The sequence below is a fragment of the Epinephelus lanceolatus genome, chromosome 1 (genome assembly GCF_041903045.1).
Source record: "Epinephelus lanceolatus isolate andai-2023 chromosome 1, ASM4190304v1, whole genome shotgun sequence".
Lineage (NCBI taxonomy): Eukaryota > Metazoa > Chordata > Actinopteri > Perciformes > Serranidae > Epinephelus > Epinephelus lanceolatus.
Window position 1 is genome coordinate 32,965,152 of NC_135734.1, and position 25,447 is coordinate 32,990,598.

The following is a 25,447-nucleotide window of genomic DNA, read 5'->3' on the forward strand; positions in this document are numbered from 1 at the left end:
GGACTGTGGGAGGAAGCCGGAGTGCCCGGAGAGAACCCATACTGACACGGGGAGAACATGCAAACTCCGCACAGAAGGGCTCCCACACCCAGGATCAAAGTGGGAACCCTCTTGCTGTGAGGCGACAGTGCTAACCACCATACCACCGTGCCTGCTGGACATAAATTTACAATTATACTTTCAATACATCCATCCATTCATCCATCCATTTTCATCTGCTTATCAGGGGCCAGGTCATGAGGGCAGCAGGCTGAGCAACAGCTTCTCCCCAGCAACACTTTCCAGCTCTTCCTGTGGGACCCCGAAGTGTTACCAGGCTAGATGAGATATGTAATCCCTCCAGTGTGTTCTGGGTCTGCCCTGATGCCTCCTACCAGTGGGACATGTATGGAACACCTCTAACAAGAGGCACCCAGGAGGCATCTTAATCAGTTGCCCGAACCACCTCAACTGACCCCTTTTGTCGCGAAGGAGTAGCGACTCTACTCCGAGCTCCCTTCGGATGTCTATGCTCCTCAACCTGTCTCTAAGGCTGAGCCCAGTCACCCCACAGAGGAAACTCAATTTGGCTGCTTGTGTCTGCGATCTCATTCTTTCGGTCACTACCCAGAGCTCATGACCATAGATGAGGGTTGGGACATAGATGGACCAGTATATTGAAAGCTTTGCCCTGTGGCTCAACTCCCTCTTCACCATGACCACCAACTTTTTTAAAAAAAGGTTCTCATTAGAAAAAGGGTTCTGCAGTAAAACCTCAGCCTTTCAGCAAGAACCCTTTTGGAAACTTTATTTCTAAGAGTGTATTCTAATGAGAATAATTGTGCAACATAAGCACTGAAAGCAAGCAGGCAGCCACAGAAAATTGGCGCACTTCTGCTCACAGTGTGAACTCAGCATTACAGTCAAACTACTCAAAAAGATTGCAAGATATTTTTAAAAAGGGATTATATATCACAGTAGAAAACAGTGGAGATATCACTAGAGTCGGCCTTTAAGCCAAAATGTGCTCTTGGGTTTGTGCAGAACATTATCTTCTTGTATTTTATGGTTATGGCTTTGCTGAATAAGCCACTAAATGTGCTGTTACTGTATTTCACAGACTTGGAACAGAATAAAATAATTGTTAAAATGACGCAAGGCCAGCAGCTTCAATTTAATCAAAGATTAGGGTGTCTGGCCTTGCAGCTGAATCCCTTAAATGTTTTAATTAAAAACAACGGAGCACAATATCTTGCCAAAACAAGGCCAGCCTCATAATAAATCAATACTTCACGTAAAAACATGGAGAGTTTCTCAACATTTATTGCATGGTTAAATGATTTGTGTACAGGTCAAACTATTAAAGGTAAAATGTTCCTTACAAGTGTTTTGGTGGCAAATTAAATTAATAACATGCACTATACTGTATAACATGGCCAGCATGTACACTTTGCATTTAAATTATCACAGTATACTACACTTGAAATAAGACATGAGGACATCTCTGTGACTATACTGCATCTTACCTTGGGAAGATGATGTTAACCTTAAACCACCCCTCCCTCCTGCAGCTCCCTCGACCATCACATAAGAAGGCATCGTGGTTTTGTTACAAACAGTGACTCAGCATTAACCTCAGGTAACTGTTGTAGGTATTCTATGACAAACAGCACATATCGTGCATGAAGTCTCGTCTACTGTTTGGTGTCTGTAATGGGCTCTTGCAGGGATTTTTCTGACAGCTCCTCTTGTCTGGATCTCTGCTCTTTTGTCACGTCGGGGTCTGAAAATCCTGGAGGATACAGGGGATTGGAAAAGGCATTGGAAAATTCTGTTAAGCTGAACGGGAAACAATATCTGTAAATCTCCTCATGAGATCACTGCGAAATGAGTGAAGATAACAAATCAAATCAGGGACACTGAGCACATTCATGGAGCAGAGTGGCTTTGTGTCTGCCAAATCAGCCACACATCCAGAACAAAGATCTTTCATACTGTGTTAGCAGAGGATGTCAGACGTTTACAGGTGAGCATTTTAATTCCAAATGGTTGAGAAAGATGACAGAAAAGTAAAACCATTTCTCAGGATTGTTAAATGGTAAGCAGTGTTGTGATAGCTGTGACTTTACAAAGTGCATACAGTACATTCAATGAATGAATATATGACATACCATTGGAGCCACTCTCCTTCCATTTGAGCTTGTTGTCTTCGGTGTGTCGTGTCCAAATGGAGCGGAAGCTCACCAGTTCAGCTGTGATATGAGCGAGACTCCACTGCAGACCTCTGGAGCTCTCCTTCCACAGATTACTGTTGAGATGTAACAGTGCTTTCATAGCAATAATTTATGTTCCCCAGTTTTACCATTCACCTTTCTTTCTTTCTTTCTTTCTTTCCTTCTTTCTTTCTTTCTTTCTTTCTGGCGAACATTTTTCATCAGTGCACTGGCTTCCAGTTAAATGTAGCATTGACTTCAAGGCCTCACTTACTGTCAAAAAGTCACTCAGTGGTCTGGGCCCAAAGTATATTGCTGATATGTGTGCTGAGTTCAAGCCAGGTAAGTCTCTCCAGTCTGCAGGGACTGGTCAGGTAGTGGTGCCCAGAGTTCAATCCAAATGCGGTGAAGCAGGTTTCAGCCATTATGCTCCCCTTGAACCAAGATATGCCCCAGTTGTAGCCCATTTTTAAAACTAAGTTTAATGCTGTTCTCTTTTTTAAAGCTTTTCATTGATCAGTTTTTATGGTACTTTTATTACTTTTATTTACTTTTATTAAACATGCCTGTGTTTTTATTTACCTTATTTCAGTCTTCTATTTTTTTTAATCATTTTATTTTTCTTATATTTTTCCTGCAAAGCACTTTGAATAACATTTGTGTATATTCAGGTGCTATATAAATAAACTTGCCCTTTCTTTCTTTCTTTCTTTCTTTCTTTCTTTCTTGTACATAGGCCAAAACCATTTGATAAATATGTTTATCTGCTTTTTTGCTTTGAGTTAACAACTTTGACTTTTGGTTTCACACAGGATAGGAAAAGCAGTCTCCTTGGGGAAAGTCCTTTGTTTGTTTGACACATCCATCCACCCCAACCTCCTGCTTACATGGACATTTTGCCTTTTATTCTGTCACCTGACTTTCTCCTTTTCTCCTGTGATAATTACAATGGCCACTAGAGGTTGCCGCCTATCGTAAACATAAATATGGGTTGTAAGTGCTTGCACAGACAACATATATGGCAGCTTTTTGGGGTTTTTTGGGTGAGAGGTGATGGTAGGCAGACTTTTCAGACTGTGGACAGAGCCAGGATAGCTGTGTCCCCCTGTATCCAACATGGATGTGTTATAAGAAGTGGATACTGGACTCCAAGATGGTTCATATCACAGGAAATCGCTTGCTGAGTATATCAGCCAAAAAAAAAGTTTTAGCTTACTTCCACACTTTGCACATTAGTGTTTCCACTCATCCTAAGGACTTTGATATTACAAAGAGTAATAATGGACCTTGTTTGCAGTTCAAGGTTTTCTGTCACAGTTACACAGATGTGTCTATTATAATGGTGGTCTATGGCAACGATGCTTTTAGGGTCACAGAGCGTTTGTCATTGCAATGCCACAAGCAGCCACTGGGACAAACTAGTCACAACACTGAGTGGAGGCGTCGCATACAGCTTTCTTAATACATTCATGGTTTCCAGTCTTTATCCTCAAAAGCAAATCAGCTGAATATCCAACCAAGCCACAATTACTGCCTCCACCGACCAGTCAAGTTGCAGTTTACATTCATGTAACTGTGAAGATGACTATTTGGATATAAAATGTCATCACTTCAACATTTTATCCGATTAAACATTTGTGTGAATGAGCGTATGAATTCTTGAATTACAGCCCAAAATGTGTTTTGTGAGATCACAGTGACCTTTGACCGCCAAAATCTAATCAGTTCATCCTCAAGTCCAAGTGGACATTTGTGCCAGATTTGAAGACATTCCCTCAAGGCGTTCCTGAGAGATCACATTCATGAGAAAAGGACGGACTGAGAACTCGAAAACATAATGCCTCTGGGTACGGCTGTTGCTTTCACAAAGGCAGAAATAATTTAGTACATGTACTTTTCCAACAACTAAGCGCTCTCTGTTGTTACCTGTGTCTGTTGCAGGGGTCTGGCGGACCTGGGTTCTCCTCCACCAGAGGAATAACAATCTTTTCAGCCATGTCCGTCAGCAGAGAGAATGTAGGATACACAATGAAGTCTATGAAACCTGCAAAAGATGATATCGCCATATTAACATTTGAAATTAAAATGCCTCCAAGCTCATATATGTTACAGCAGATTCATGACTTTACCAAACAGAAGTATTAATGGTAACTAAATCTATTTTATAGAATATCAGTGAGAAAAATTAGTGAAAGAAAGTGTTTTTTGTGAGACGTACCAATCTGAGACTCAGCTACCAGGGTGCTTTTTCGATCACACAGAGGAGAGAAGGGAAGGCTGAGCTCCGCCTCTCTATCACCCTCACAATGATAGAAAGAGAGAGAGAAGATATCTTAAAGGGCATCCCACACGTCACCTGAAAATAACTTGATTTGACTCCAGCACACTCGTCATCTGCGGCTTTCAGACTGTTCAAAGAATACCATATACTGCTTATGTTTTTTAAAGTCACACAACAAACATTAAAGAGCCTTTTTTGAGATCAGTTTCGAACACATTCTTTTCAAAGAGAGTAGGGCTGCCCGACACCTCCTCTATTCTATTTATTCTTCAAGTCTAGGCAGTGAAAATAGAGCAGAGAGGATGCCAGCACAGAAACGTATTGCTTTTGCATGTATTGGACATCCACTCAGTCAAAGTAGCAGCCACTTCTCTCATTGACATCTGGCAAGACTCAGAATTCGTGTGAAAATAATGACATTTTAAGTCGTTTGTAAGAACATGTAATTGACAGTTACAGCAACTCAGACATCACTATAAACACTTCCTAAACATGACTGGATGATTGCATCTCACGTCTAACAGGTCTAAAACTGTGGCCAAATGTATCCTGAGCAATAAACAAAATCAGCCTCAATCAGGAGAGTTGCAGAGCCACGCGTCACTTGATATCTGTAACAACGAGGCTAAACACGTTGTCAAACAACCTCATCTCAAGGTCCATTTAGTTGCAGTTCTACATCACGTGATCCAGATTTTTCCAACTTGTCATGAAACTAGATTTTCAAACAACCATTTCCAGAGCTTTTGAATGACTTCACATAAATGACAGCTTAGAAATATATAAATAGAAAACACTAATTCCATGACACCGCCATGTGCTGATTAGGATCATGTTATATCCTGTAAAGCTCCATAACAGCTGCTAAATGGACCTTGTAGGCACTCTTGTTTACTTGTTAATAACTCAGTCCCTTTGTTTTCCTGTTTTATCCAGATCTATTCAGGGTTTCAGTTTCTTTTGACAAGGTAAATCCCCCTGAGCTTCTTTTAAAAAAATTAACAATGTTGTCATCTGTTATAAGGTCAAAAACCTTTTGTTTTCCACTCTAAGCTCAGCTGATTTGCTTCGAAACTACTCATTCATATTTTGTTCTACTCCTGTAGCACTGCCGGTTGATGCAGACCAGTCCCCAGAGGAAAGCATTGGCATTTTACGTTTCTGCAAACCATGAATACGTTACATTTGTACATGTCATTCATATTATCTTAATTGGTTACACTTTACTTGAAGGTATCTACATAAGGGAGACATGACACTGTCATAACTATGACATGACACGGTCATGAACCTGTCATGAATATTATGTACACGTCATAAACGTTTATGACTGCTGTTATTAAGTGTCATTCGGTTTTTGTAATGACAAGTTGACATTGTTTGGGTTGTCTTGATTATGACAACTTGACATTAATTAAAGTGACATTACCAGAAGTTCTCTTTGTCATGACAAGTTGACATTAAATTTGTTTGGGATGTCCTTATAATGACAACTTGACATTAACCAGGATGACATTAACAAAAACGTGTCTTTGTCATAACAATTTGACATTAACAAGAAATGCACCTCTTTTTGTGTTTATGACAAGTTGACATAATGATTGATACAAAGATATCTTCTGGTAATGTCATCCTGATTAATGTCAGGTTGTCATAATCAAGACAACCCAAACAATGTCAACTTGTCATGACAAAAACCGAATGACACTTAATGACAGCAGTCATAAACATTTATGACATGTACATAATGTTTATGACAAGTTCATGACAGTGTCATGTCACCCTTATGTAGATACCTTTAAGTAAAGTGTTACATATTAATTTTTCTGAGGTGATGTATATGAGCTGGCTTTGTCATAAGGAGATGGAGGTGATGGTGGATGATGTGATACCTAGGTGAGATGCCTGCCAAGCTGCAGAGCACTGTTCAAGACCAACAAACAACTACACCGGTTGTGTTTTAGTGACCTGTTGCTGTTTTTCCAGTGGCTTTTAAGGTACCAAATGTGGACATTTTGCAGCAATTTCCTGTGTTTTCAGCAGGGGTAGTGCAAATAAAAGTGTTTGTTTTTTACAGCGATATCGCTGTGCTGTTTTGTTACACATATTGTTCCAAAGGGTCAAGAACAATCTTCCTCTAGGCTCCATTTTTTTATGAAGTTTGGGAGTTTTGAAAAACACCATCACGATTTGGTGTATCTGGCTCATTGATTCTTTGTGGATTTTTTACCAGGCTTAAATCTTGTACAAAATCTGAGCTTGTAAGATCGAGTGTGGCTTCAGCTATGCAAAGTGCATGTTCAATAAACTTCTCAAAATGACTTTCCTCTCTCTGACTGTCTCTGCTTCATACCTGAGGTGCTATTTATGTCGTTTTCTTTAGCTCTGACGTAATAAACCTCTTTGAAGGTTTCTCACTCTGACTTTCAGACTCCGATGAGTCATTTACAAAACTGAACAGCTGTTATTTGGCATCCAACCTTTTGACTCATCAATCATGCAGAGATGATTACAGATCAAACCCATCAGATAAGAATAGAGGTACGTAGGACATGAAAGAGCAGAGTAGAAATGATCGGCGCATATGTGAAAGTAATATTCTCTTTACAACACTCTGACATCTACACTCACAGTCAGACTTTACAGAACTAACGAAAAACACTGATAAAATCAACACAATAACTCAAAAGCCTTTCATATGATAGTTCTATAATAGTGTCCCTTTTCCTGTTATACTTTTGTACATAGCTGTTATGCCATATTATATTTGTCATGTTATATTTCTGTCATCATGCAGTAACGCTGAGACTGCATTGCTGTTGCAACAAACTGCTGAACAAATTGCACCCACAATTTATGTATTTAAAAATGTTGGGAATTATGCATGACTGATAAATTTTAAATGAACATTTTCAAAAAAACTCATCAACCCCCTGCAGCACTCTAAAGTGCCCCTGTGGGGGTACACCTATCCCAGTTACAAAAACACTTCTTAACTTTATTTTCTTCAGTAGAGTTTAAATAATTTTTCAATTTAAAAATTAGTTGATCAAGATAAAATTAATTGGGAACAATTATGATAACTGATTAATTGATGCAGTCATTTTTTAAGCAAAAAAGTGTGAATAAAATGTGACTATTTAGAGTTTCTTTGGTCTTCTGTCTTTAGATCACTTATCACAATTACATGAAATTACACAGCCCAGTCGTCAGGATAAAGTTTTGGAATTGTACATATGCATCATATCAGTATTTCCAAAACAATGTAGTTCCAGTAAAATGTATATGAGCTTAATGTATATTTGAGTTTTCATGAGTTTTCATCAGGAGGAGGAGAGGCTCGTGAATGTCATGACACATAGGTAAGACTGTTCAAGACCAACAAACAACAATAACACAGTTCTAGATATTTAAGTCACTTTTTTAGCAACCATACCAGGAGTTTTAAGCCAAAACATTATCTTCATAATCCTAACCGAGTGGGTCTGTGCCTAATCCAATACAGTTTCAACATATGTGCTATATACAGTATGAAATGTACAAATGAAACATATCTGTGGTTTGCAGAAATGTTCACTGCAAAAATTTATGCTGGCGATTACTTAGAAATCATGCAGGGATGTCCAAACTTTGGGGGGCCAGGGGACCAGACTAGATAATGTGAAAATAACTGGGGGCATCATATGGGTTATTAAAAAAAAGAAAGAAAAATCATACAAATGAGACAAATGCAAACTGTATACTGAAAAGTATACAACTTTCTACCGCTCCTGAAAGCGGTCCAGTCCTCGCTGTTGATTTAACACTTCTTTGCAACGTCCATGTCTGCTACCTAGCTGGAAATGTCTGCTGTTAGGTAGCTGTACATCTGTTTATTTACTGTCTGTTTATGAAAACACATTACTTTCACCTGCATAGCTCCTACTTGGTGCATGTCTAAAAACTGTATGATAGTCCTGCCATTGTGAGGGGAACAAAAAAATGCAAAGTGAACTTGCTTGATTAACCAGTATCATGTGATTACATATAGTATATTTTGAAAGACGAGCTGCAGGCCTTTCACAATTGGTCTATGGGCCATAATTAGCTCATTGGCTAGACATGTCTGACATTAAGAAGGCTATTCATGCTGTTTTTATGTGTGGGTAGACGATGTAAATTGTTTTATTGAATATTTCAGTTCTCTCAGAAGGGAAAATATCACTAATTAATATGTTATTTCTCTTTTGTTTATTCACTACAAAAAATGAAGTATTAAAATTACAAGCTGAGCCAGGCCAGCCACATATTTGCTATCCAGATATGAGAGAGAGTGTCAATTCCTCATCAAACAAATTCAGCAAGAAAGCAAATAAGTAGCCTAAATATTTTATTATTTCCCAAAATGTCAAACTATTTCCTTAATGATTATGTATTCTATCTTATTTTTTCATGTTTGACCTTATCATAGAGCAATAAATCTGATAATACAATGCTTGACCTCAAAAGAACAGAAGAGAAGCAGAGAAGGAGTCACATTGTCAGCTGAGGTCCATTAGAGCTCCTACCTGCCTGAAAAACTCCTCCATCAGGGCTTTGGTCCAGCGAGAGTGCAGCGCCCAGGGCTTGGATGGATGGCTTATGTCAGCCGTGTGGAGTAACAGAGACAGCGCTTTGGGCTTGTCAATCCTGTCAGAGAAAAAACATGATGCACTTCTTGTTTTTGCTGTTTTGTTGTGTGTCTCAGACATGTCTGAAAAAAGCAGACTTGACACCAGCTGCTGTCACACTGATTTGACTGTGCGTCTCTCAGTGCAGGATGTTTGAATCAGCTGCTCTGAACATTTCATTTTATGACCTGTTGATTTGTGCACCACAGCGTGAACAAACAGAACAGAGTCTTATTACCGTTCTTGTTGTTGTAGACAGGATTTCATCCCTTTGACTTGGAGTAGGTGCGAGGACATGTCCGTGGACAGCACCATCTCTATGACAAGCGATCGCAGCTCCCTGTAAACAAAAACATAAACAGTCTACCAGATGACCTTGCATTATGGGAAGTAACTGTACAGAGTAAAAACAGCAGATTCAGTGGGGTAACCTTTTTAGATTGCATGATGGATTTTCTTGTTCCCATGGTAACGCCGACTGCTAGAAAAGCCCACTACATATAATGCTGCTGGTGTTTATCTTTGGCGATATCTGCAGAGCGCTTCCATGAATAAAACAGTCACATACTGTATCTGTGATGTATGAAGCATCAGCTGCCGTGAGTATAAACACTGTTTATACAGTTAAGATATTCTCATCATAAACTGTGTTTTAGTCCAGAAAGGGATGGTTTGCACAACTAATATATGTACATACGTGGAGAGAAAGTGAGCCAGTGCCCATATCCATCAACCTCTGTTGAGTTTTTTCACTTTTAATTGTTTACATACGTCACATATCATGCTGTTAAAGTGAAATATAAAATGATGATTTTAGCTCCCTGATGACATCCATGATCGGTGGTTAGTGCAGTCACAGGAAGTACACAGTGACTCATTCACTATCCAACTGCTGATTAGTGAATGCCAAACAGAAATAGTAACGTGATCCTTTATTGATTCCTAAAAGAGACATTTTATCTTATGAGGTCAGAGGTCAGGGACAGTGTGAGGAGCAGCCTTGTAGCTGGTAAGGATTCAAAGTCTCATCTAAGGACAGATATTTGCCTTAATTTGTTCCCTCCTGTCGCCGTCTGTCAGTATTTCACCCTGTAGCCATTTTAAATCCACCAGTGCAACTGCACCACTCAGGTTATAATTCAAACCATAAGGCTGCCATTATTTCTTCCAAACACACTACTTCCGTCTGAAGTTGTACATCTTTAAAAACAGGTCACAAACTTATAGTTTCATTTTTTTAAGCAGCAGATTAATATACATTTGGTGCTCTTGTGAGTATTAACAGTACAGCAGCAGGACAGTGTATGTGGGATTGTTACAAAATGAACTACCAGGGTTATACGAGGTACTTATCCATGGTCAGTGTATTAAACACAGCAGATGTCAGTCTGCACGCCCCTAGTTTGGAGAAGCAGGCTGGAGTCTGCCACAGAGGCCATGCACTGCTGTGGATGGGGGTCAGCAACAAAACATATTTTAGCCACCTAAAAAAGTCCCACCCAAATAAAGCAATAACAGTTTAAGTTTATGCTATGCTGAGAGTATTTTCACTGCTTTACCTTTCCGTCAGACAGCCCGTTTTAATGAGGAAGCCGTTGACAGCTTCAGTTCCCCATCTATGCTCTTGTCAAAGCCACCAGGCTCCATTTAGATAAACGGTAGTTTTAGCTTGCTAAACAAAGGGCTACCGCTATCTCGATTGGCTAGTTTGTTTGTGTTATTGTGTGACTTTGGTGAATCCGAACTAACCCATTTCAAACACCAAAGTCACACAATAACACAAACAAACTAAATGATTGAGGCAGCAGTAGACCAGCAGCTCCTGTATTCAGCAATCTTAAATCAATGTTTTTCTCAATGAAGTCTGGCTTTGAGGAGAGCGATTGAATGGCTTTAAGCAATGATAATATTCTAAATACAGCGTACACTTAAAATTATATCAGTTTTTTAGGTGGGACTTTTGGTAGGTGGCTAAAATACATTTTGTTGCTGACCCCTCCACAGCTCTTGTCTAGCTTCCATGTTGGACTCCAGCCTGCTACTCCAAACTGGGGGTGTGCTGACTTTGTATGTGATACACTGACTATGGATAAGTACCTAATACAATCCCTCCTCAAAGAGTTTCAAGTGTTGTCTTTTCATAAGATTTGCTGACAATAAGACAAAAAGGCAGATATTGCCAATAATATGTTCTTGAATTTTGTCAAGTATCTCCCACTCTGCGCTGCAGAAAGTGTCACGATTTTCTAATGTTTACTGTATTTCTATGCCCTTGTAAAGCCCTTTGAATTGCCTTGCGTCTGAATGGTGCTTTATAAATATGCTTGCCTTGCCATATCTGACTTTCTTCTTGTCATGATGCAAACCTCAGAAGGTTGTTGACTATTCTCTTTCTCTCTTTTTCAGTAAGTGAGTTTTCAGACACACTCTACACTCAGCTGTGTAGTTATGTAGTAGGAGATCAGCTGGGTTTTTCCCAGAAAAGGCTTGCCATGACATTTGTTCAAAATGCACCCTGGTCTTTTGGGTGCATTTTAATTATCTCTGCCTTTTCTGTAATGGATTTCTCCCTGGTTTTATCACTGGTGCAAAACACACACAATGACACCTTTACTCTTTGATTATATAAGTGACTTCCATTGTCACCATGTTGAAAAACTTCATATAACAATGAGAACTAGAAAAGTGTGCCGAGTATAAAACTAATCTGCAGATGCACAGGATCAAAATGAGACTGAACTTTCCTAAAGATGTCAGTTGTTGAACCATGATGAAGGCCATTATATGACCTGCAACAGATGGTAAGGTTTTTTGTTTTTAGCTGAGCTGATTGACAGAAATGACTTTTGGTCTATACTTTTGCTACGTGCTTTTATTTAGGACTTGCGGTCGGAGGAGTGAGGAGTCAGCGGTGAATTACTGCATAAAACAGTCAATAAAACAGGTTTTTCAAAGATTTTGAATGACTGCAACCATGGGAGATCCTAAATTACTCAAAGAAACACAAAACAGGAGGCTGATTGGTCCAATAGTTTGCAAGATTAGCTGTGGCCAGACAAACACACACACACACACACACACACACACACACACAACCAAACGCATCCTCTCCAGGCTTGTGACTGGCAGAGATGATAGAACTTTAAATGGTCAAGTGTTTGATATTAGATTTTCCCTTTAAATTGTGGTGGCTGCTGTATCCTCCCTGAATGTAGAACCAGTCCTCAAGGTCTTTAAGTTAATAGTAAATTAAGCTGTGTTTAAAGTTGCACTTGCGTTAGTTGACTGACATCAGCTGTTTCATCTATGCTTCACATTATTCACTGGTTTATTCACAGCTTTGAGGCTGATTAGTCACATCCACTTGTATGAATATGGGTATTAAAAATGATGCTCATGCCAACACTGATTACTGCTGCAGCTCAGAGACCATTCTAATCTCTCAATTATGCACAGAGATTTTTATGCTGCTTTATATTTACATACTTTTATTTCATACTCTTATACTTATTATAATTCTCTGTTCTTTACATCAAAGCGACTGTAATGAATCACAATTTCCCCTCTGGGATCAATAAAGTATTTCTGATCCTGATTCTGATTTTGATTTAACTAAGATTTAACAAAGTTGTTGAGTTTGCTCTCCCAGCCAACCCTACAGAGTCCTTGTTGGAGATTGGATTCTTTATGAGCTCTTTTCTGCCATATCTGCCTAACTCTTTTCTTTAAATGGTCATTTCCCTGACGTCAGTGTCAACTAACTGAAACAACAATAAGCAACACATTTTTTTGATGGTAAATAACAGTTGTTTTACATCCATTCCTCTCTGCTCAAATTAGTGAAGATGTTCATTTGGTCGTCCTGCAGCAGGCGAAACGCTGCACTCAGATGATGGCTTTCCTGTACCGACCGATCGTTGTAGATCAATGCAAACTCTGACCTGGCACAAAGACAGAGAAAAAGCAAAAGAGGAGTTGATCGTCACAGAGAAAAGAAGGAGTTTACAGAGTGTGAGTATGCATTAAAGTGTAGTTTTACAACCCTGTAGTGGTGAGGGGAGGAGGAGGTGAGGATGAGATAAAAAAGAGACTCCTGAGGGAGTAATTTAAGCACTATGACTGTGGTCTGAAATGATGAATTTAAAGTGCTGAGGACGGAGTGGGATGTGATAAAAAAACTGGCACCATGTGGGTATTAATGACTCAGTATAGCAAGTTAATTAACTTATTTCTCAATCAGGCATCCGGTGTCCACTCAATTTGCATAATCTACTTTATTAGACTATTGAAATGGGTAACAAAGTACGATGTGAGAAGTTTTCCAATTAGTGATTATTTTGTTAAAGCAAACATAAAACAAAACACTTGTTAAATGTCTTCAAAGGAAGCATTGAGCTGTGTGTTTAAATGGCCTTCAGGGGGCTGTTAAAAGTTTTATTCTTCACAGAGCGAGTGGTCGCGGTCAGCTTGAATTCATGATTGTTATAATGGTTTTAAATAATGCCAACATTTCTTGGTGGAAAATAAACTCAAGCAACACTTTATTTTACGGATCCGTAATTACCGAAAACCTTTAATTTCCTAGGATGGTAGAGTCCTGGCAAAAATTATGTAGAGTGGCTGTAATTATACTTAAAGTAAAGTGAAAAGATTTCCTCATCCCCTGAGGGAGGAATGAACAACAAACAATTCAGCAGGACTAAATGAAGAAATTAATCTTGTCTTCTACGATTTTTCTATTATGTTTTTTGTTATGTATGTTTATATTGTTGGCCAGTGTGCAGGCAATTTAAACAAAAAGAAATATTTCATGTTGAAACCAAAGACTGTATAGAAATACTAGATTGATACTAGTTTGGCATTTTGGCCGTCGCCATCTTGGATTTTTGAAGCCAAAAGTGACCATTTTGGACAAGAGGGTGAAACTGGGGAGGAGCGAGGGGTGGATCTGACTCATAGATTGTGGTGACGCCTTGCAGAAAGCCTGTCATTCAAAGCAGCCATGCCCTTAAACATGAGTAACTTTAAGCCTTAAAGCCACAGTGTGTAGGAATTTCTCCCATCTAACATTGAAATCATACATTGCATTCAAACGGATAGCGCACTCTAGCGCCTCACTGTTTCGTATTGCAACAACTGTAGCCGCTGTGTACCAAAAAGCTATGATAACATTAATGAAACCATGTCATCCGATACTTCATGGAGTATTCATTCAGGCTCCTACACAGACACACGCATCGCGAGTTGACAAACCCCCTCCTCACCATGCTGGCTGTGTTTACAACGTAGAACTGTTGGGGCGGGTGTAAATCGAAACAAACCAATCACATCTTGTCTTTTGACAACTGACAAGATGCTCAGCCTCACACATCTCATCCCTCTCCTCGCATCACTGTGCTGCTGACAGCGGCGCTGGCCTGTGATTGCATTACCTTTCTCCTTCAGCAGCTCTCTCCACCTGGGAAAGGCTACCCGGTCACGAGGATTTCGTCTCCCGTGATGCTGCATATGCATGATCCTGCATTATGCTCAAAGAGTGGGACTTTGTTATGCTGCAGTAGTGCCGGGGTAGTAGCAAAGCACCTCTTGCTCCTCTCCTTCTCAGTCACGCAGCGCTGGCCTGGCTCTCAACAAAAACGGCTGTATGTCCCTTGCTGGCGAAACATTATGGAACCGCCCCAGATGACTTACCCGCACAATGTACAAACAAATCCGAAATTCTCCTTTTACGAGAATAAGTCAGATTATTGGTGGAGGTAATAGTACACCAATGATGACATATTTATGAATGCAGACATCGATTTTTGCCAATAAACAATTGAAAATGTTACACAATGTCCCCTTAATAAAATGCTACCTATTAGGCTAGCTATAGAGACCAAAATCGTTTTTTGTAAAAGGCTGTAAACATGTTTATTTCTGCTGTAAAGATGGGCTTTTTTTTTAAATGTTAGTCTATGGGGATTGACTCTCTTTTGTAGACAGCCTCAAGTGGCTATTTGATGGACTACAGTTTTTGGCACTTGTCGCGTAGGCTTTATTTTTCAGCCCCAGAGGTCGCTCCTTGGTTGAAACATTAGTTGTTGCACCTTTTTGTTGCAAGTTTTGTTAAGTTTATAAGGAGTCATTCATTTCCAGAGGAATTTTTTACAAAGAACTGCTCCATTTAAACCATCTTTAATTTTTTTTTTTTTTTTATTATTACTGTTTATTACGGATGTTGCGATATACTGTTATTGACAATAACATAATAATAATAATAATAATTATTAATGAAATATTAATATTATGTTAATAACACACAGATGATAATATTGTGTATATAATCCAGCCCTTCTTAAATCATTTCCCTTTCTTTCTGTTCTCACTTTGTCTTCCTCTCCCAACACCACCTGGTTGCTGTTTTACTCCCCATAAAGCATAATTGGTCTTTTGGTGTGGTTTTGTATAGTTATGGTTACAGACTCTCGCTCCACCTCCCTATACTCATAATGTGAGTGTAATTAATTTGCCATAAGAGAGAGACAAAATGCACAATAAACAAAGTTAAAAATGAATTTGATTTATAGCAATGTGATTATTATTTTTCAACATTTATAAAGATGCCGCAACAATATAATCGTGAACTCTTTTGGCCGCAATGATCATGTGGTGAAAGTCTGATATCGTGCCAGCCTTACTTTTTATTATCAACTTTCATTATTTGGAACTTAATTCTTCTTTTATGCTTACCTGTAGGCACATTTTAAATGCCAGCTGAGCTGCTACTGACAAAATAATTCATGCTGGCAGTTAATTGTGATTAATGAGTTAGCTGGAAATATACCAGCTGAACACTGTTTCCTTTTACCCTACAATTACCACCAAATTACACAGTCATTGATAGAGGAACAGTCATATGACTTTCAAGTCACTTATCAGTTCCCTTTCAGGAAATTATAGTTTACTAAAGCACCCATAAAATTAACTGTCACAATGCATAGAAACAAGTATAACAAATGCTTTTTAACATTTGAACCTCAACTCTTTTGGGAAATTTTTTTTTAGACATACACAGAAACTTCAAATGAATTCCAGTTTAGTCCTGCAGCATTTATACACAGCCTCAATCAGAGCTTCAGAGTTTCGAGGAGCCCCATGGTGCACCACATGAAGCTGTTTATTTAGTCATATTTTGGCAAAATGTTTAGTGTTTGGAGCAAACAGGTGGACAGTGGAGAAGTGCGTTCTGCTGCAGGAGTGGTTTTAAATGTTTCTTTGGATGTTTTTGATACTTTTCTCAAGCTGACTGCAGCCACTATTCTTCGTTAATAAGGAAACAGCAGTTAAGTTATAACAGCCAGTATTTGCAGCCTACTGGAGGTCAGTGTCTGACACTGAGAGGACATATTTTGGGTGCAGTATGACTTATATATTTTGGGTGGAGTTTGACCTTAAGAAAGACTCAGGGGTTTACTGTAGATTCTGTATCTAAGACATGTTCTCTTATTGTGGGCAATTATTTTTCCCAAAATAAAGCATGATGATGATGATGGGTGCCAAGAGACTGCGTTCTTCAGCCTTCCTATGTGGAAAATGGACATCTAAAAATACTGCATTCCCTCCATGAAGATGTGTTTGCTTTAGAGTGCACGCTCTCCCTCCACTCCCCCTAAAATTACATCTAAGAAACACTACCTTACTATTCCTATGTCGCTGAAATCTCTTTTTACAAAAGTCAAAACAGGATGCAGCATATATAGCTGGTTCTTTATACGACAGGGTTGATATAGTAGGTTCAGGAAAAGAGCTTACTTTGTGTGGATGTGAAAGTTGTTTGTGGTTCCCGTGTGTTCATAGTCATGGATGGCTGCAGCAAATAGTGACGCCATCACCTCGAGTTCTGTCAGCCAGTGCTTGATGGACACAAGAGACAGGACAAATCAATACAAAAACAAACTGTGTGTAGCAGGGTGCACAGAGTTTACAGTTTATATGTCCTTAGATCACTTAGGTTTAAAAGACCAGTGTAGGATTTAGGAGCATTAATTGGCAGAAAATTGTATCTTATTTTCACAACTATGTTTTCCATAGTATATAATCACCTGAAAATAAGAACAGTTGTGTTTTTGTTACTTTAGAATGAGCCATTTATGTCTACATACAAAGAGGGCCCTTCTTCACGGAGTCTGCCATGTTGTCTCTACAGCAGCACAGAATGGACAAATCAAGCACTGGCGCTAGATAGGACCATTTCACTGTTTTGCCTTTTCGCCACCATAGTGTTCCTGCACACTTGTCACAAGAGAAAAAAATTTGGTTTTGCAGTCTCACATCTAGATGCCACTAAGTACCACACACTGGACCTTTTAAAGGGTAAGGCTTATTTTTCTTTTTGTCAGCAAATCCTATAAAAAGTTAACCTGGAAATCCAGATGTCCCGCCCCTAGCAAATTAGAATTTGCTCTGCACGGGGATCTGGCCCCAACGAGCAGAGCCTGCTGAATCGCCATCGGACCAATCTGATCAGTCTATCTGACAGAGGCGGGCTCTGGGCGGGCGTAACATGATGACGACAGCGCTGTGCCGTAGGAGTCGAAAAGTAAACAGCCAAGATGGCAGCTGCCAAAGAACCACGTCCATTTAGTTTAGCTTTGGAAGAAACGCTAAGCCAACTACACTTATCTTTTTCCTTGAGAGAGAAACAGAAGACTGCCCTAGAAGCCTTCGTTTCCAGGAAGGATGTTTTTGCAGTTTTGCCAACGGGATATGGCAAAAGCATAATATATCGGTTAGCCCCACTTTTCGGCAAACAAATGGGGCTTAGTGCAATGAATACGTCACCTTATTTTTTGCTCTGATTGGCCAATTGTGTGCAGCGGCATTTGAAATGCCTCAGTTAGTGCCGCCCCTTGGGTAGGAAGGGTGTATCGGTGAGGGCCAGACTCAAAATCTTTCTAGATTTGAGTCAAGGATTTCCAGGCTAATAAAAAGTCAAAACCAACAAAGAATTGACCCTACACATCCCCACCTGTGTAGCCAAAACACTGATGTAGCTTATGTTGACCAAACACTATAACTCTGCAGCCATGCTAGCTGTAAACGCTAATGTCAGGATGCTACAAGATTACAGTGACAATACTAACATGAATATGTTAAGCTAGCAGGTAAAATGTTCATCATGGTAATTAGCTTAGTTTAGTATGTTAGGATGCTAAGTATTGGACAAATTAACATGTTGACCTGATGATGGTGGTGTATTTAAAGAATGTATGTATCACATTTGATGGCAATCCATCCAATTAATGGGATCTTGTCGTGTTTTGTCATTTGGGCAGAAGCCTCCAGCAGCATAAAATGATGGTGGGGGCAACCTTTTGAATTGTATCTTGATGAGTGGTTAGGTTTAGGCCACAAAACTACTTGGTTAGGATTAGGAAAATATCATTGCTGACATCATTCACATTAGTCAATTCATGTGACCATCACCTGACTAACAACTGAGGAGCGACTGACTAGCAACTCTTGTGACACAAAAAACGCTGAATTTTGGTTTCACACGGTACACAAACACCAGCCTCATTTGTCAAAGTCCTGTGCTTATTGGACCCTTCCCACACACAATAAAAATACTTTCTGTGTCTTTTTATGTCCATTGTTCTGAACGTCTATAACACGATGAATTTGTAATGTGTTATCTGCTCATGTTAAAAATCAAAAGTGCAGCGTTTTAAATGGAAACAAATGAAGGTAAAGGAATGAAAAGCAGGTCTATTTTGGACATTGGATTTGTTGCCAGTTGGGACACTATACAAAAACCAGCCTTATCCTTTTTAAAACAGGATGGAGCACCCAAAATAAAAAAAAAGACTATTAAAATGAGCCCACAGTACCACAAGTCCAGAGCGCAGCAGCAGGCAGTGCAGCGTCTGAGTCACATCAGCAGCATGAACGTGGCTGTGATAAGGGTTGTTGTGTTTGCAGTATCCTCTCTCCAGCGCAGACAGGAACTCTGTCAGGCATGAGATGGGGATCTGCAAAGTGTATTACATAATCGTTAAAGTCAGAGTCGTGTTTGAGAATCCAAGGTTCACAAAGTTTGTGTCAACAATAAAAGCTCAAACAGTGATGATGTTAATGTTCTAATAAAGTTGGGATTCGGATTGACAGGGTTTACGGTATGATGACATGTGATCCGCACACATAATTTGGCAATCCATTGTTCCAAACTGATAATAAAACCCATATGCCTGATGATATCTGCAATTACAACACACATTTCCCACAGAAGCAGAGGTTACAAGTACAAGGGCAGTAATGAAAATATTACTGTTATTTTTTTTTTTATCCAAAGCACTCACATTCTTGCATTTCTATCATAACATATTGAATGTGAAGTGCACTATATATACTGTGCAAAGAAGTCCAAAGAGACCTTAAAGCGGCTGTTGAGGCCATATCTGGTGATCAGCTCAAAGAACAGAGTTCGTAGAGCGTGATCAGAGCAGGCTGAGTTTAGAGCAAACACGTCAAAGCTCCAGCGGTCAACATCCTGAGGAGAAGGAAGGGAAAGTGACTGCGTTATTGATGCATACTTGTGGTGTGTATATGATCCCTTTTGTGATGTCCGATTTATTGCACAAACACATGACGCGCGGAGAGATTTATGATGAGTGGAGGCTTACCCTGAGGCAGTTTACGACCGCTGCAGGTTGGTCTGGCATGGCTGCCGTGTAGGCCCTCTTGAACATCCTGAAATAATGCAATGTTTATGTTGAGTTCAGTTAAAGTTCAGATGTTGACACTGTGCAGCGAACTCGTCTCAGGAGCTGTTTATATAAATCCTCCAAAGTCCCTGTCCCCTTTGGAAGGATGTTTTAAAGAGAAAAGGAGGCTAATGTTTCACAGTCCAGTGCAGCTGTCTGTGTTTTCTGTAGCTGTTATAGTAACAACACTGTATGAGCTTACATTAGAGTTATAGTACAGTCATGGAGATCAGTCATTTACAATGGGAGTTTTATGGTATGAGATTATAGTTTACCTATTTTATTGTATTTAAGTCCCATAAATAATACATATAGCTGTATGACTGGTCCTTTTATGCAGCAGCTGCTTTGTTACAGGCATCCTGATGAATCACACAGGCCTCCTCTAAAGAATCATGACCTTATAATGCTGAAATAGAGACAGAGTGAACCTATGTGTTATTTTACCTCTCCACAAATATCCCTGCCTGCACCGCGTGCACAATGCTGCGGAACTTGGGCTTCTCGTCCGAGCGCCGCACAGGCCGCCGGACCCTCTGTGTGAAGGTGGACGCCAGCCAATCAGTGACCTCTGAAGGCACGCCGTCTGACTGCAGCTGCTGAAGGTCGTCCTCAGACTCCAGACACTGCCTGTGAGAGACAACACACATATACACGAACAGTGGCTGTTAAACAGACGATAAGAAAACAGAAGCACGGATGTAGACTTCAGGGGGGAAATAGTGGAGGGCTTTTATTTTGATGGTACTGAACACATTTTCACCATAAATTGATTCAGAAAAGGGAAAACCAGTGCATAAAAATTCACCAGAATGCAATTAATTAAGTCTTTGAGCGTGGAAAACTGTGGACGCCCAAACCCCCTGTTTCATATGTGTCTCCCCCAATGTTGAAACAAAAACATTGCCCTTGCACAGAGTCAAAGATCAGTACTGGATTAAAGCACCACAGAATCACTATCTGTGTCCAGAATCAGTTCCTATTTAATATGCATTATTGTTCCCTCTTTATTTTTGGTGTCAAATCAATTGTGAAAATTTGTGAACAGTCATGTGACTCTACAGCTGTCAGTGATGACGCAAAATGGGTGTCCGAAATCCTCATTTACTGCTTACAACAGAGTAAACTATTGAGCTTCTACAACTGTATAGAGGGAGTGCTAATCTCTACCAACAGATATTTGCACATGTATGCAGATTCTGTATGCAGCGGTACAAGATTTTGTTATTGGAAGCAGGCTGATATCTGTTTGTAGCCAGAGTAGTATTGACCAATCACTTTTGAGCAGCAGGTAAACAGTCCATGAGGTAGCAATAAAGTCTGTTTAAATATCTCTGTATAAAGAGACTAGCCGAAATTAGTGGTGCACGAGGTAACGACATGACCTGGCCTACTCTTACCTTGCCTGCCTCTGACTGGCTTACCCTGACATTGTTACCCTAACCCTAACCAAACACACTCCTCTTGCTTAAACCTAACTAACTAAGAAAACAAGTACTAGCCAATCAGAGTGCAAATAGGACGGGTCATGCCTTTGCAGTCCGAGGAAAAAACAAAATTGGCATACGTAAGAGAAAGTTTTGGCCTGGATAGCAGCTGGATACACTGGATCCCTTAAGATATTGACCATTGCCCCCTGAGGCTTATCGTTGTCAGACTGATAGGTGATGGGTTTGAGTGTAGTAAATAAAAGAATTAGGGAGAGTTATTGTGCTATAATGTCGTATATTAGGTCTCTTCTTTGGAACATGCCGCTGTATGATGGCAGTTAACCAGAAGTCATCATCAGACTATACTTTACAGGCGATGTTACTGAGTTTGAAAGGGAAAATAGAACATTAAATAACCGTAATCACAGAACTATACAAGTAAGGAGTAATTATCTGTTATCTGTTTAGATACAGAGTTGGTATCTTAGGATTAAAGAAAGTAAAACTTTTAAGGAGGTTGTAGAACGACTGTGTCAACATTTACGACGATTTCTCAGAACATTCCTGTGAATAAGATACAAACCCTGTCTGTGTAAAGAGCGGAACAATGAAAGTTCATATCAGCTGTTTTCTTAAAACTCTAAAAGTGATTTATTATAGGTGGTGTGGACTTTTCTTTGAATGCACATTTGTTAATGATTTATAACTCTTCTGGCACCTGATAATCAGTGTTATACTGATAATTACAGGTGTAGTATGTGCATGCATGTCTCCTAGAAATTATGTTTATATTCATCTAACAACATATATATTTTTTTAGGGAAACAAATTAACCATAATGAGGAAATGTTTCTTATGAACATATCTAACAAGCTGCAAAAATGTTGATACTGAATGTATCAATAAAATGTTCACTGACAAAGTATTTCAGATGTTGTCTACGAGAATAGGCAAACTTGCAATACAGTATTCACTCAAATAGACTAAAGCATTATTTTTGATTACTTTTTATGTAAACATTTAACCAAAATCACAATCTTTTCCAAACCTTTACCGAAATGCTTTGTTGCCTTAAGCTAAGACAAGAGTCTGGACACAAACCCAGGGTTCAGGTGTCACAGTCCTGTACTTTGTACGGCCACCATCCTCCCCAACCACCTCCTTGCATGAATGCAGTGTTTCATCACCTTAAAATAATGTTGTCCCTGAACACAATCCAGGCAGCAATTACGTTGCCACAACATAATTAAGAAAGCAGTTTTGTAACCTACATGTACACCTTCAAGGAGACAGGCTTGAGTTGGTGATGCAATGGCTCCAGGTTAAGGACAGCAGTCCCTTACTTTATTATTTTTTCAGTAATTAATTTTTTTTTTTTAAATCAATAAAAAGTTCTATTAGTTTGCAACGGGGCGTCACCTCACACCCCGCTGTGGGTTTCCTTCAGGTGCGCCAGTTTCCTCTCACAGACCAAAAACATGCAGATAAGGTTAACTGATGACTCTAAGTTGCCTGTGGGTGTGAATCTAAGTGTGGATAGGTGTTAGCCCAGTGACCGGCCAGTGACCTGTCCAGGGTGTACTCCGCTTTTTGCCCACTGTCAACCTGTATTCTAACACAAATTAAGGCCTTTTATCTGACACTTTTCTTGGACCTGTACTAAGAAAGTTTGAAGTAATGAACTGTTTACTGAAAGAGCTGGTATAAAAATCTGCTCAGAAGAAAACACCAACATCACATTATTCCACAATATCCTACCTTGTTCCATCAAGGTAAACTGCCTCCAGTAACGACGCCGTGAAATCCAGATTCTTTTTGATTTCTTCAAAGTCGACATCTTTCTCCTCCAGCTGTTTCAGAATGCTCCTCAGCCTGCGAGGAAACACAATTGTTTATTTGGATTTGATCGCAACAAAATAATAATTCTTTTGAAAGCACTGGAAATGCTGTTTTCAGCTCTCAAAACAGCAATCTCTGAGAGGTAATAGTGGTGTGAAAATTGTTGGAGGTTACAGCACTTTGGCATCAAAGTCTTCACATTAATTCACACTGGGTACAGCCATAAAAGTTATAGCTCCGGAAGAAAGCGCAGTTTGAACAAAATGGGGACGTACAAGCTTCCTAAAACAGCTTTATAAATCGAGAGCACTTGTCATTGTCTCGAGGGAGTGAAACAAGGTCCGAGCAGTGCTTTAACAGGTTGAGAAATCATCGTGAAAGGAAAGTGTTCATTTGGAAGTGATTTAAATGCCAAGCTGTCCAAAGAGAGCCAGTGGCAAAAGGGCATCATTAGTGCCAAATTTTCCATGAGAGGAAAACTTCCCATGGTTGAGGTCTTATGTAACCCACATTTTGTCAAAGTGGGCTCCGTGAAAAATGATGTTTTGGAGTTTTTAAGTCTTGGCCACATTCTGATCTTGTCTGAGAACATGTTGCTCAATTTGAAACTTTTAATCGAATTACGATAGAGAAGTGGTGGAACAGAATTAATCTCCTGCAGCGTAATAAAAAGCAAATGCTTGGAGCACATGTCACCTTCAGTGTAACCCACCTGCAGCGTGTTAATGTAATCTCATCACGGTAACAAATCCAACAGCTGACATAGCATAATACAGCTCTGATGAAAAATCTCACCCTCAGTTTATAGGAGTGGAATCTTTCTTCTTTTGATTGGGTTTTATTTTCTCTGCGAGCATGTGAAAGAGAGATCCATTTGATTTGATACCACATTTGTAACACAGATCATTTCTCCAAAACATTTTGGTGTCTACACCGCTGTGACCAGAATGATTGTGCTCAAACTGCGCCAGGCCACGCCGTGGAGCCAACTCCTGGGGATGAGACGCTCACAGCTTTTCAAGTGTTTATCACGCTGGCAAGGGCTTTCAAAAGCTGTTGAGTCATAAAAATAGCATGCATCTGAATGCCACCGCTCACTTTCAATCTCAAGTAATCTTTCGTGATAACACGGCCTTTTTTGTTTCAACTGTTCAGAGAAGAAGAGCCTCTGACAGGACGTTTACAGGAAATTACTCGTCAAGTGCACTCGTGAAACTGTGTTTATAGAGAGAAATGACAAATCCTCCTTTGGCTCGGGCTTTGTTGAATCTACATGCTGCGTAGTGTCATCGTTACTCGGAGCACAGCAGTGTTACAGAGCTTGAATGGTATCAGCTTTGTCAGCACAAATCTCTAAATAGATTTCTGTGCTTTCATGAATTTTTTTGAGAATAAAGAAGAAAATAAAAACTTAAATCCACATGAGATCATATCTAATGTCAACATAAAAGTGTTATGAATCGACACCTGTAAATACTGACTGCTATGACGCAAATTATGTGTGAATTTATGGAGCAAACACCCAACAAGGCGTCGAGCTCTGAACCCTGCAGACACTAATACATCAATGTGTTAACCAAAACAAAACCACATGACCCATCACCCTTTGCAGCACCTCTTCCTCCCACAGCCAAAGCATGACTAAGATGAGTGATCACACAACAACTTGGAGTGACAAGCTCTCATGCTGCTAAGTATAGTTGTAGAAAATCCTAATGAAATCTGTCAAACCTATAATTACAAATCAGAGGGCAAGTATCTTTTAAAAAGGAGACTTTTTAAGGTAAGCGGAAACTTCTTTTTGTTTGCTTTGCAGTGACTTGCAGATATAAAATGTGTCGGAAAAACCACAGAGTTCTGCTTCATTATCACTCATCACTGTGTGCAGCACAGGGTGTATTTTGACTCACATATTTCCATTGCTGCAAAACAAGAAAACCCTTACAGCAGAGTGAGATCCAAACAGCCTTACTGCACCCAGCAGTGATCAATCATTTTAAATTTAAAAATGTAGCATGTTTGGTAAAGTCCTCCAGCCTTATTTATGCAAGACAGGCTAACTAACTATGACTTCATTTGCATCGATCTTAACCCCCTGTCTTACCTAGAGATGGGGATCTGCAGCCGTTTCTTACGGATTCGCACCAGTTCAGCCATTCCACACTCAAGCTGTGCCCTGATGGACCCCAGAGTTCAATAAAAAAAACAATAACAGGACAAAAAAGGAAAATTATTGCAGAAGTTGCAAGCAGAAAAGTTCTCCAAACCACCAACGCAAACTTTGTGTGTCCTGAGACAGACTTCTGTTTCA

The 25,447-nt window shown here is 39.6% G+C and overlaps 1 protein-coding gene across 1 annotated transcript; it reads right to left on the minus strand.

Moving 5' to 3' along the window:
* Positions 1-1,284: 1,284 nt before the first annotated feature.
* On the minus strand, positions 1,285-25,447 carry LOC117256185 (dual specificity calcium/calmodulin-dependent 3',5'-cyclic nucleotide phosphodiesterase 1B-like). The gene is made up of 14 exons (XM_033625440.2): positions 25,241-25,447; positions 23,056-23,169; positions 20,315-20,497; positions 19,787-19,853; positions 19,537-19,653; positions 18,995-19,135; positions 16,917-17,017; positions 12,938-13,063; positions 9,361-9,462; positions 9,021-9,141; positions 4,411-4,492; positions 4,119-4,236; positions 2,151-2,287; positions 1,285-1,771 (listed from the first exon to the last, which is right to left on the minus strand). The coding sequence occupies exons 1-14, from the start codon at positions 25,291-25,293 to the stop codon at positions 1,674-1,676; spliced, it is 1,560 nt and encodes a 519-aa protein (XP_033481331.1). The 5' UTR covers positions 25,294-25,447; the 3' UTR covers positions 1,285-1,673.